Below are 12,976 nucleotides of genomic sequence, written 5' to 3' on the forward strand. Positions count from 1 at the left end.
GGGGGATATCCTCATGGTCAGGCTGGGCTGGGGGCAGTTACTGAATTTGTACTCTTCTTCCCAGTGCTGCTGCCCCCTTGGGGTACTCCTGCACACAAACAGCTGGGCGCAGGCATAATCTGTTTATACTACCTATTGCTTAGCTACAATTCTGGCCTTTTTTTCCCAGGGAGGGGGTGATATGCTGTTGCCCATGAAACTGGCACTCCCTTCACGGTGAAGACTGCACTTTGCTCCCTGAGTAGCAATAGATGTGTGGGGTGGCACACTTTGCCAAGTTGTAACCTCCCCTTGCCCCCAGTGCCTTACCAGCTGAGACAGGATTCCTCCTGTATCTAATCACAGCTCTATCCTCCACGCACACTCTTATTTCAAACTCTGGATAGCCAGAGAGCCCATTCCTTGCATCTTCTGTGGATCTTGTGATTTCTTAATTTCCCTTGGTTGAAGAGGCAACTGAAATCTCTCCACCTAAGATCCCTTTTTCCAGGTCTATAATCAGCACACCCACCCAGTCATCTTCCCTCCTGGCACCTCACCTCTGGATTCTATCTGTTGCCTTCAGAATTTCAACCTGGCAAGATTCCTTAAGTCAAGTTTGGTGCTATGACTCATTTTTCAAGTGAGAGTGTTGTATTTCTAAAATGTGAGGTCCTTCTGGGGCTGAAGATTGTCCAGGAGTGACACCATAGGTTCTGGCTTTTCTTGATATCAGATGTAGGGCTGTTTGTGGTCATTCAATATGGAGAGGAAGGCATTCTATACATGTTCAAAGGCATGCTCTTTACACACCTTCCCAGGCATGTACACTGACTTTTTAAAAACAGGTTCTAGAGCTAAATGCAGATATGCTTTAATTCGGCTCTGTATCCTACTGTCTGTAGGAAACCGGTCCTATCTTTTGTCTTCCCATGAATCCTAAGTAGTCTTTTTTTTTTTTTTGCTTTGCCACCGGGGAGTCCTTGAATGTAACACGATTGCCCTTTTGCTCAGGCAATAGGAGGAGATGCTTGGAGATCTCCAATCTCTGTTTCAAGGCTGAATCTTTACGAAGCTCCCCCCCCCATCAGCTTGAATCTTGAATGGATCTCCCCTAAAAGAAAAGGGAAGGCTCCCAAACCCGTCACTCTGCTTCTGCAAAAGGTCCCCTATCCACAGCCCCCTACTAAAGGACCCCCTCTTACCACCCAATCCCCCATACCGAGGTATTCCCCACTCACACTTAAGAGTCTATCCATATCTCATGCACCCTCATTACCTGACCCCGCTCCTCAGTCGCCCACCCATCCCCACCCCACCCCACCCCCACACACTCCCTCCCACCCGACCACGTGCCCACACGCAGAACGCTCACCTCCCCCGTTCTTGTAGCACAGGTAAGGGAAACGCCACACGTTGCCCAGCCCCACGGCGAAGCCCACGCAGGACATGATAAAATCCATCTGCCGGGTCCAGGTCTCCCTCTCGGGGGGCGGTAGTGCCAGAGTCGACCCGGAAGGGTCCACGGCCTCCCCTTTGCCCGCGATGGGAGCTCCCTGGCACATGGCGGCGAGGCGCCCCACCTTTTTGTCTTGCTGCTCCACGGAGACGCTGTAAATGCTGCCGCAGCCGCTGCTTTCCGACGAAGCCCCTTTGGCCATGGTGCCGGGGGGGGACCCCGAGTCCCGGCCGCCCCCCTCCAGGCGGATCGGGGCGATGCTCGAAGGAGGGTAGAAGAGAGGGGTTGGGTGGGTCTGGAGAGAATCCCCCCTTCAGAAGGGGCTCGCGGAAGGAGGTGGAGTGAGGAATCTGTAGAGAGGGAGGGTCTCGCCGGGACAGGGGCTCGATTTGAGGAGGGGGGATTTGCAGACTCAGAAACAATCCACGAAGCACTTGAAGGTCAACCTGAAAAACCTCATGTGTTCAGTGGACGCGGGAAGGGAGTTGTTGGAGGGCGAAGGCCGGCGAGGGCAGCCGAGGGGGGATACCCCCACAATACCCGGCCCGGAGGCTTAGCAGGGGGTAGGGGTGGTGGTGGGGTCGGCGACCCCTTCCCTTGCCTTCTGCAGAGCGCCCGTCCGCCTAAACTGCCTTTGCGCTTCTGCTGCCGCTGCCGCCGCCGCCGCTCAATCGCCTCCCCTTCAAGGCTGCTGGAGAGAGCCCGTGTGACGTCAGCCTCCCTCCCTCTTTCCCTGCCATCGCTGTCGCGGATCCGCCGACGGCTCCTCCTTCCTCCTCCACGCTCTGCTCCAGCACCGACAGCCGCAAGGAGAGAGAGAAAGGGGGAGAGGAGCAGGAAGAAGGGGGGGGAATTAATCAATCTCTGGAGGAATAGCTGTTTCCTCCCCAGCCCCCCCCATACACACCCATTGCACCTGTTCTCTCCCATTATAGATCCACATAATGCTGTTTGCGTTTACTGATTTGGAATATTTTTATCCCGCTCCGAAATGAGATGTTTTGACTATGCAATCTACATGCAGAGAGAAACACGATTCGGCTGCAATGCCTCCCGCGCCCCTACCATTGTCTTCTCCAGAGCAGCAACCCGCGTCCTATGCACTCGTATTTGGGAGTTAAGCTCCACTGAACAACTCAGCAACACTAAATACGCCTGCTAGGATTGAGCTGTAATTATCTCCAGAGACATCATCCGCAACATTTACACCCCTTTTTGGGGCTCCCTGTAACTCTTCCTCCCCCTCTCCACCCACCCGCTAGCCAATATTTGTTGGGACTAGAACCTGGAAGATAAGGCCCAGATGCTTTGTCCCTTGCAGCTCGATTCTCATCAAAGTGTTTCGTCTCCTTGAATTTTATTAGACTTACTTCCTTGTAAATATGCTTAGGATCGCAGCGTTTTAGTCTGTGACAGCAAACGCCCCCCACCAGTGTGTGACACCTTATTGTATTTTATGCAAGACTCTCTTCTGTTTTTGTGGTAGCCTTACCGAACAATTACAGAGTAAACCCACATATATTTACTTTGAAGTAAGTCCCACTGTGTTCATTGTTGTCTCTTCAGTAAAAGTGTGTAGGACTGTAGCCATAATCTGCTGGTGGCTGCAGTTAGTAATGCATAAGAGAAACCACTTAGCCCATGTTCAGAGGCTTTCCCTTCCCTGTTGTTATTTCACAGACTTGTTGATATCCCACCCACACACCACTTGCCTCCAAATGGGCACTCAACCACCATACGTACCATCTCTTTCTCCCCATTTTTTCACTTGGGTGGTGAATAAATAGCAAGAGGAAAATGTTACATTTAGATAAAGGACTGGCTACTTCTCCAAATACTTGTTAACTCTTTAAACTAAACAAACAACCTCTAGATCTCAACTCTCCACCACCACCCCTCCCGCCCAGCAAATATCCCATGTTGCAGAATCATTTGTCAGGAGGGTTTGTAGTCACCTACTGATAAAGTTTAGGCCCTTTGTACATGAAAAGCAACAGAGTCATGTGACACCTTAAAGACTAGGCTGCAATGCAATCCCAGAGTTATTGGCAGCCAGATACATTAATCTCTGCCTGATATTCCTCCCCCAGCCTTTAATTCGCCTGCCTTCAGTTCTACATACAGAAGTCTGTTTATAGAAGACTGGACTGGCAGTCCCCAACCACCTGCATCTGCCATCTGAAGTGGCTGCCTCACTCTGCAAATGATCAGGCGAGCTCTGTTTATTGGGGAGTAAGCCCCGTTGAACACAATGAAATGAACTTCTGAATAAGCATGTAGAGGATTATGCTATTAACAAATTTATTGTTTTATAATATTTCATAGGCCACAGCCTATGTGAGATGCTTCCTTATGGACTGTGGCCCATTAATGCTTATGCCACAATAAATTTGTTAGTCTTTAGGGTGCAACAAGGTTCCCTTGTTGTTTTTGTTGCCACAGACTTTGTACATGCCTAAGGGCATCCTTGTTTCTTCACTTTCACACCACATGCTCTAGTTCTAAACCCAGGCTTTGAAAAAGGCCCTACAGGCCACTGTGCCCATGGATGCATTATTTGTTGTTTTGAGCTGCTGGAATTAGACTAACAAACTTTAACATAAACACCACTAAACAGTTTGGAACGTTTTTACTGCTGTGAGAATATAATTTGCAAACAAATGGTAGTGCCCCAAACCTCCAGCCTTAAAGCAGTGGTTAACCAAAACATGGGAAATAACCAAAATGGCAAAATGAACTTCAAAATGATGCTTCTCACATAAGACTTTAAAAAAAACAACACCCATAGTACTCTGTTGTTTTCATGAAAAACAACTACAAATTGGGCCTTCATTTATATGAATCTTTCCCTACAGCTTAATGACACTTATGTATATATGTGATGTGTATGTTTTAGTTGTGTTTGCACTGTATTGTAATAAAAGGGAGGCAAGCAAAAAGTCTGGGGGTTAAGTATCAATGAGTCCTGGCTCAAGGTAAGGCTTTCCCCCCCTCCCAGCTGTACATTCCCTCCCTTCTCACCTGCCAGCTCATCAATTGCCTTTTGTATCTGCACTGTTTTACAACTTACATGACATGTGATGGCTATATAGTACCTCCAAGATGAGATGCCTCTGGATAACATTTTTTTGTGGAACAACAGTGGGATAGGGCTATCATCATCCCCATGTCTTGCTTGTGGACTTCTCAGCTGGCCACTCCGGGAAACAGGATGCTGGATTAGATAGGCCTTTGGTCTGATCCAGCAGGGCACTTCTAATGTTCTTATGTTCATCTCACAAATTTCTTCCAGGCCATCAGGTCTTTTTCTGATCATCTGCTACCCTAATCCTGCCTGGTTACTGCAAAGCCATATAACATTCCTATACCAGCTTCTCGGTAGTCAAGTGGACCTACCCTTTGCCACAGGGGTGGCTAACTTGTGGCCCTCCAGAAGTTGTTGGACTACAACTCCCAACATCTGGAGGGCCACAGGTTCCCACTTTTGCTCTAGCACACTGTTCTTCAACCTTGGGTCCCCAGATGTTGGACTACAGTGCCCATCATCCTTGGCCATTGGTTAAGCTGGCTGTTGGGAGTTATATATATATTCTTTATTTGCGGTCAAAGACCCGTTTTGACAGTACAAAACAAACAATTTAAAAACAGCTGCAAGGAATATACAGTATGCTGGAATAAACCTTAACAATTTCATTTAAATATTAGCACAGATTAATTGGGCCGCATAAACGAATTTGGCAACTTGAATAGTAATTCCTTTGTCTAAACCAGAAAGAGCGGAAACAATCATATCTTCGGGAGATTGGTAGTAAGGAATTGAGAATGTAGAATTAAGAAATTTATGTCTAATCTGAGTATAAAAGGCACATTCAAATAAACAGTGATAAGGAGTTTCAATACTGTTAGTTCCGCAGGGACAAATGCGGAGATCATATGGAGTTCCATTGAATCTTCCCTCAAGGATTGCAGAATTTAAACAATTAAACCTTGTTTTAGAGAAGGCTAATCTAAGTTTAGGAATGGTAAGAAAATGCAGATATGGGGCAATCTTACCATATTCAAACGCTAAATTTAGATATAAAGGGGAGCATGTTTTCGTGGCCCTAGAGATTGAGTTCTGGTAGTCAATGTCTTTAATACGAGAACGAATTAAGACTAAAGCATCACTTGGCGAGTATTGGATTAGATGTTCTTTAGCTAAACCCATTTTCAGCAGTTTTAATTCAATGTTGGTGTTCCAGAAAGAAGGACTGGAATCTTTCCAATATGCAGAAAGAAGGCCCAGCGAATTATTAGAAGAGATTTTTACCCAGTAATTGGCCGTCATTAGCCAGGCCTGGCATTCCAATGAGGAAAGACCACATTCAAGCCTAAGTGCCGCTGATGGAACGCATCTCGGGATGCCTAACAAACGGCGTAGTAGACTAGAAAGAATTGCTTCAACTGTATAATCCATAGAGTGGATCCAGAGTGGAACTCCATATAAGAGTTGAGGTATGATCTTATAGTTGAATAATTTAATAAGTGCTGGGACAAAACAACCTCCTTTGTAGTAAAAAAAACAAAGTAAACTCTTAACAGAGTATTTTGCTTTCAGAATTGCCTCTTTAATGTGTGTAGACCAACTCATAGAAGAATGAAAGGTTATCCCTAAATATTTGTAATGGGTGACTTGGTCAATTTGACAGCCATTGATTTTCCAAACATGAAGATTTCTTCGTTTGGAAAAGACAAGAATTTTGGTTTTGTCCAAATTTATAGTAAGTTGGTTCTCATCACAATAGGACATAAAGGCTCTTATCATGCGTTTGAGGCCAATCTTAGAAAAGGATAAAAGTACAGCGTCGTCGGCATATAAGAGCAAGGGACAATGGGCATCAGCAATTTTAGGGATATGGAACTCCTGAGAAAGGCAGTGATATTTCAAATCGTTTATAAAGAGATTAAAAAGAAGAGGGGCTAGAATACAGCCTTGCCTCACCCCTGTAAACGTTGGAATAGGATTTGTTAGGCCTCCGTCCTTGGTACAGGAGACTTGAATAGACGTATGTTGGTGCAGGTTATGGATAAGGAATAGTAATCTTTTATCAATAGATGTACATGATAGTTTATGCCATAGTTTGTCACGGGGTATAGAGTCAAAAGTGGCTGTTGGGAGTTGTAGTCCAACAACATCTGGGGACCCAAGATGGAAGAACAGTGCTCTAGCAAAAGAGGACACTGGATTCTTGGCCCACTCAAAATTAGGGAGTGCTTAACTCCTAAAATGATATGTACTGGGGTTTAACTCTTTCTGAAATGTCTGACCTAGAACCTCTCACCTCGTCCCAGCTGCACCAGCCTCAAATCACTTGTAGTAATAAGTGCACTGCATGTAGCTCAAAGGTGCTCTGTGTTCCAAGTTGAAGCTCTGGAACTGAAAGTAGATTCTTGAGCTAATCCTTAGCTTAAATTGAGCCCTGCAATAAGACCAAGACCTCCCTTTACAGCAGAAATAGCCAACGTAGTGCCCTCCATATGTTTTGGCCGACAACTCCCATTAGCTCTAGGCAGCATGGCAAATTACAAGGGATGAGGGGAACTGTAGTCCAAAAATCTGGAGGGCACCATGTTGGCTTTAGAGTTTCTCATAGTCTCTTCCTATCTTCCTTCTTGACTTCCTTCTCGACTCAGGCACTGATACCTCTTGGGTTTCATTTCCTGAGGTGGTGGAGGAAAAACATTTTCTTGCGTTAGCATTTTGAAGTGTTAGTACTAACAACAGATCAAAACATACTGACTAGTGACCTCTGGGGGAGATTATTTTAGAGTAAAAGCAGAATGTTGGGTTCATGGCCCGTATTTTGTGAGCACCACTGGGGAGAGAGAGAGAGAGTGTAAGCATCAGTGGCAGCATTCCCACATAATGTGCATATTTGAGCTGCATCTAACAAAGTGTAGTATGGTCCACAATATCTTTAATGCCACAAGAAATTTTTTAGTCATTATAGTGCCACAAGAATATTTGCTGTTTATGCTTGACCTTAGCCCCCCCAGACTCTCTCTCTCTCACTCACTCACTCACTCACTCACATGAGCCAGGCTGATAAGCTCAGCACCCCAGAGCAGTTTCATAGACTGCAGTGTGAGAGAGTGCCTGAAAGACGCCCCTCCGCAGGCTCTGTTGTGCCGAAGGGAGCAGACTCAGCAGAGTGAGTGGTGATAGCCACGATGCTGCACCTTGGCAGAGGCAGCTTTGGGGATTGCTCTCGCATTTGCTTTTTTGCACACAGCTCCTTCAACTCACACTTGAATCCAAACACAGGCTCAGCCCATTGTATCTGCCAACAGAAAGCTTTTACTATTAGCTCTGCTCCTGCTGGCGTCTGCCAGGCTCCACTCCCTAAACTGGCTGTCCCTGGGTCTACTCCAGGATCTTCTCCCTGGCCCTCCCAGGTACCAGAATGTTTGAAATCAAAGCCGCCAATCCAAGTAAGAGCAGAAAAAGCCAGCAGCCAGGATGCCTGCCCTCTCTTCGTCAGTTTCCTTGTGCAAAATGGAATGGTATTTTGTGTGTGTGTGTTTTGCCACATACACAAAATCATGATGATGGATTGACTTATCCTTCCCGAATGTGTCTAATCTTTTCCTTTTTAAAAGCTATGTAAGCTTAGTGGCCAACATACTACATCTCACGGAAGTGAATGGCATATCCAGGAATAGCTATATGGTGGTTGAACCATAATTCCCATCAGCCCGAGAAAGCACAAAGAATAGTCAGGGATGATGGAAGTTATAGTCTAGCAACATCTGGAGGCCACCACATTGGCTACCCCTGGCATACACAAATTACGTGTTGTGTAAAGTACTTTTTTCACATGTTCTGAATCTTCCCCCTAATTATATGAGCTGTTTGAGCAATGAAACATCTGCCTCAGGAGGTGGTGGGCTCTCTTTCACTGGAGGTATTTAAGCAGAGGAAGGATGGCCAGAAAAATGTCTATGTAAAATGAATGAATGCTGTGGTTTCTGCCACCCTCTGTTGTATTTTGACTGAAGGTTTACGCAATGCATGGTTTTATGTGATACTGTGATTTTAATGATTGTTAAGTGCACTGAGGAGTTCTATTCTGCTTTGGAATAGAAATTACTATATGAAATAAATAAATCTGCCAGGATGCTATAGATCCTGCATTGAGCAAGTGGTTAGCCTAGACAGCCCCTAAGATCCCTTCATCTCTATCAGATTCTACTTGCCCATCACTCTCATTTGGTGAACCTGAGTTTTTGTTGTTGTTGTTGTTATGTGCCTTCAAGTCGATTACGACTTATGGCAACCCTATGAATCAGCGACCTCCAAGAGCATCTGTCATGAACCACCCTGCTCAGATCTTGTAAGTTCAGGTCTGTGGCTTCCTTTATGGAATCAATCCATCTCTTGTTTGGTCTTCCTCTTTTTCTACTCCCTTCTGTTTTTCCCAGCATTATTGTCTTTTCTAGTGAATCATGTCTTCTCATTATGTGTCCAAAGTATGATAACCTTAGTTTCAACATTTTAGCTTCAAGAGATAGTTCTGGTTTAATTTGATCTAACACCCAATTATTTGTCTTTTTTGCAGTCCAGGGTATGCGCAAAGCTCTCCTCCAGCACCACATTTCAAATGTTGATTTTTCTCTTATCCGCCTTTTTCACTGTCCAACTTAGAGATCGGGAATACCATGGTCTGAATGATCCTGACTTTGGTGTTCTGTGATACATCTTTGCATTTGAGGACCTTTTCTAGTTCTCTCACAGCTGCCCTACCCAGTCCTAGCCGTCTTCTGATTTCTTGACTATTGTCTCCATTTTGGTTAATGACTGTGCCGAGGTATTGATAATCCTTGACAAGTTCAATGTCCTCATTGTCAACTGTAAAGTTACTTAAATCTTCTGTTGTCATTATTTTAGTCTTCTTGATGTTCAGCTGTAGTCCTGCTTTTGTGCTTTCCTCTTTAACTTTCATCAGCATTCGTTTCAGATCATTATTGGTTTCTGCTAAGAGTATAGTATCATCTGCATATCTTAAGTTATTGATGTTTCTCCCTCCAATTTTCACACCTCCTTCATCTTGGTCCAATTCCGCTTTCCGTATGATATGTTCTGCGTACAGATTAAACAAATAGGGTGATAAAATACACCCCTGTCTCACGCCCTTTCCGATGGGGAACCAATCAGTTTCTCCATATTCTGTCCTTACAGTAGCCTCTTGTCCAGAGTATAGGTTGCGCATCAGGACAATCAGATGTTGTGGCACCCCCATTTCTTTTAAAGCATGCCATAGTTTTTCATGATCTACACAGTCAAAGGCTTTGCTGTAGTCTATAAAGCACAGGGTGATTTTCTTCTGAAATTCCTTGCTCCGTTCCATTATCCAACGTATGTTTGCAATATGATCTCTGGTGCCTCTTCCCTTTCTAAATCCAGCTTGGACATCTGGCATTTCTTGCTCCATATATGGTAAGAGCCTTTGTTGTAGAATCTTGAGCATTACTTTACTTGCATGGGATATTAAGGCAATAGTTCGGTAATTACTACATTCTCTGGGATCCCCTTTCTTTGGAAGTGGGATATATATTGAACGCTTCCAGTCTGTGGGCCATTGTTTAGTTTTCCATATTTCTTGACAAATTTTTGTCAAGATTTGAACAGATACAGTCTCAGTAGCTAGTAGCAACTCTATTGGTATGCCGTCTATTCCTGGTGATTTGTTTCTTCCAAGAATTTTAAGAGCAGCTTTCACCTCACATTCTAAAATTTCTGGTTCTTCACCATATGGTTCCTCCATGAATGAATCTGTCATCCTGTCATCTCTTTTATAGAGCTCTTCAGTGTATTGCTTCCATCTTCCTTTTATTTCATCTCGGTCAGTCAGTATGTTCCCCTGTTGATTATTCAACATCCCTACTTGTGGTTTAAATTTCCCTTTCATTTCTCTAATCTTTTGGAATAGGGCTCTTGTTCTTCCCATTTTGTTGTCCTTTTCTATTTCTATACAATAACTATTGTAATAGTTTTCTTTGTCCCTACGTATTAGTTATTGTATAGTTGCATTTAGGGTTCTGACCGTGTTTCTATCTCCTTTTGCTTTTGCTTTCCTTCTCTCTTTAACCATTTTAAGAATTTCTTCAGTCATCCATTGGGGTCTTTCTCTCTTTTTAACAAGAGGTATTGTCTTTTTGCATTCTTCTCTGATCATGAGTCTGACTTCAGTCCATAGTTCTTCTGGTTCTCTGTCAACTAAGTTTAAAGCCTCAAACCTGTTCCTTATTTGATCTTTATATGCTTCTGGGATGTTATTTAAATTGTATTTTGGCATTATGAGTGCTTTGTTGTTCTTCTTTAGCTTTACTCTGATTTTCGATACGATCTGTACTGCAGTCTGCTCCTGGTCTTGTTTTTGCAGAAAGTATGGAACTTCTCCATCTTCTGTTTCCAATTATATAATCAATTTGATTCCTATATTGACCATATGGTGATGTCCACGTGTACAGTCGTCTTTTTGGTTGCTCAAAAACTGTGTTGGCAAGAAACAAATCACTGGCTTCACAGAATTCAGTAAGTCTTTCTCCTGCTTCGTTTCTGTCACCTAAGCCCCATTTCACCACAATTCCTAGTTCTTCTCTGTTCCCTACTTTTGCATTCCAGTCCCCCATGATTATCATCATATCTTGTTTTGGTGTGTGATCAATTTCCTCCTGTACCTCTGCGTAAAATCTCTCCAATTCCTCTTCTTCTGCGTTTGATGTTGGAGCATAGACTTGGATGATGGTTATGTTAATAGGTTTCCCATTTAATCTTATTGATATCACTCGCTCAGACCTTGCGTTGTAGCTCCTAATTGCTTTTGCTACATCACTTCTCACTATTAAAGCAACCCCGTTTCTTCTTGATTTGTCATTTCCTGCATAAAATATTTTGTAGTTGCCTGATTGGAAATGTCCCATTCCAGTCCATTTTAATTCACTCACTCCAAGTATTGTAATGTTGATACGCTCCATTTCTTGCTTGACAATTTCTAACTTTCCCTGGTTCATGCTTCTCACATTCCATGTTCCTATTGTGTGCGTCGTACAACTCCGGACTCTCCTTTCGCATCTGTGCGCATCAGCCTCTGGGCTTCCTTTCGGCTTTGACCCAGCTGCGTCATTAGTCACAGCGCTACTCGTACTTGTCCTTTGTTCTTCCCCAGTAGCTCGGTGAGTGCCTTCTGACCTGGGGGTCTCATCTTCCAGCACTATCTCGTATTGCATTTTGGATACTCTGTTCATAGGGTTTTCGTGGTAAGAGGTATTCAGAGGTGGTTTACCATTGCCTTCCTCTGAGGTTGGATGCATCTTAGTCTGAGTTTTAGCATTGTAAAAGAAGGAAATAAATCTCTCTCTCCATATCATTCATGATTGTATAAACCTCAATCACGTGTATGCCTTAATCGTTTTTTTCTTCTAAATTAAAAAGTGTTAGATGTTCTAGGCTTCCCTTGAAGAAGGTGTTCCAATCTCCCATGGTCGTTTTGGTTGCCCTGTTCTGTGCTTTATATGAAGTGAGGGCTTTGGTTTAAATAGCTCATCTAGCATTCCACTTGTTTATAACATGATAACCCTTCTGATAATTGTGATATCAGAATGGAATTTAGTACCTGTGCTCAGAATTCAATTCTAGGCTTCAAGTTCAATAACCAGCTCAAACCCCCCAAGCCCGTTTTCAAAGGGGCATAGAACATATCAAACATAATGCAATGTGCTATCTCCCAAGAAGATTCAGACAACAATCCTAAATGCACTTATTAAGAGAGTAAGCCCCATTGAACATAATAAGTTGTATCCAATGCTAGTCCTACTCAGAGTGGACCTATTGAAATGAATAGACATGACTAACTCTAGCTAGGAAGACATCCACTGTTTTGCCAGTTCCAGTGCATCTCCACCTCCCTCTTCTGAAAAAGGAGGCACACAACATTAGTCAAACCCACCCTTTTTTCTTGTAAAACTGGTGGGATCAGCTTGAGTGAATTTAAAAAAAAATTAGCTTCAACGAGATTTCACAACTGATCAGCAGATCAACCCGTTCCCTCTCTAGGGGAAATGCTTTGTTCTCATTATTAGTGTGTTCACAGCCTTAGGACCATTAATTTCAGTGGGCCTATTCTGAATATAACTTGGCTGAATACAACCCAATTAGCCTTAGTTCTGTGTAAGCATGCAGAGGAGTGTGCAGTGAGGCATTCAGCACCCTGTTGTACATTTCAAGTTTGAATAGCAGGTCAGTCGTTGCAGCTGTTTCCAAGGGTGCCAGGAAATATTTAGATCCCACCACAGAGTGATAAATACACTGAAGAATGAGATATTGGAATGAAAACATACATGCATTTTCAAGACCCCACTCTCCAAGTTTGGACTCCAGCCAGCTTGACTGCTTTCCCATTTTGAAGGAGCCTGGAAAGATGTCAATCTGACTCTCCATTAAGCATGAGGTATTTGAATGAAATTTGATGTGCACGTGTAAGATGTAGTTCTCCGAAT

General features: G+C 43.8%; 2 protein-coding genes across 3 annotated transcripts in view; one reads left to right on the top strand and one right to left on the bottom strand.

Moving 5' to 3' along the window:
* The window catches only part of SLC6A8 (solute carrier family 6 member 8), a 44,309-nt gene extending 42,154 nt beyond the window's left edge, over window positions 1-2,155 (bottom strand). The window contains exon 1 of one of the 2 annotated variants that reach the window (XM_061614208.1): window positions 1,355-2,155. In XM_061614208.1, coding sequence (XP_061470192.1) covers window positions 1,355-1,640 — 286 coding nt within the window. In that variant the 5' untranslated portion in view covers window positions 1,641-2,155. The remainder of the gene's footprint in view (window positions 1-1,354) is intronic. The other variant, XM_061614209.1, reaches the window with a different exon arrangement.
* Window positions 2,156-3,551: 1,396 nt separating this feature from the next.
* PNCK (pregnancy up-regulated nonubiquitous CaM kinase) overlaps window positions 3,552-12,976 on the top strand; it is a 51,106-nt gene continuing 41,681 nt past the window's right edge. Inside the window, exon 1 of the mRNA XM_061614210.1 lies at window positions 3,552-3,649. Coding sequence (XP_061470194.1) covers window positions 3,642-3,649 — 8 coding nt within the window. The 5' untranslated portion in view covers window positions 3,552-3,641. The remainder of the gene's footprint in view (window positions 3,650-12,976) is intronic.

The sequence above is a fragment of the Rhineura floridana genome, chromosome 3 (assembly GCF_030035675.1).
Source record: "Rhineura floridana isolate rRhiFlo1 chromosome 3, rRhiFlo1.hap2, whole genome shotgun sequence".
Classification (NCBI taxonomy): domain Eukaryota; kingdom Metazoa; phylum Chordata; class Lepidosauria; order Squamata; family Rhineuridae; genus Rhineura; species Rhineura floridana.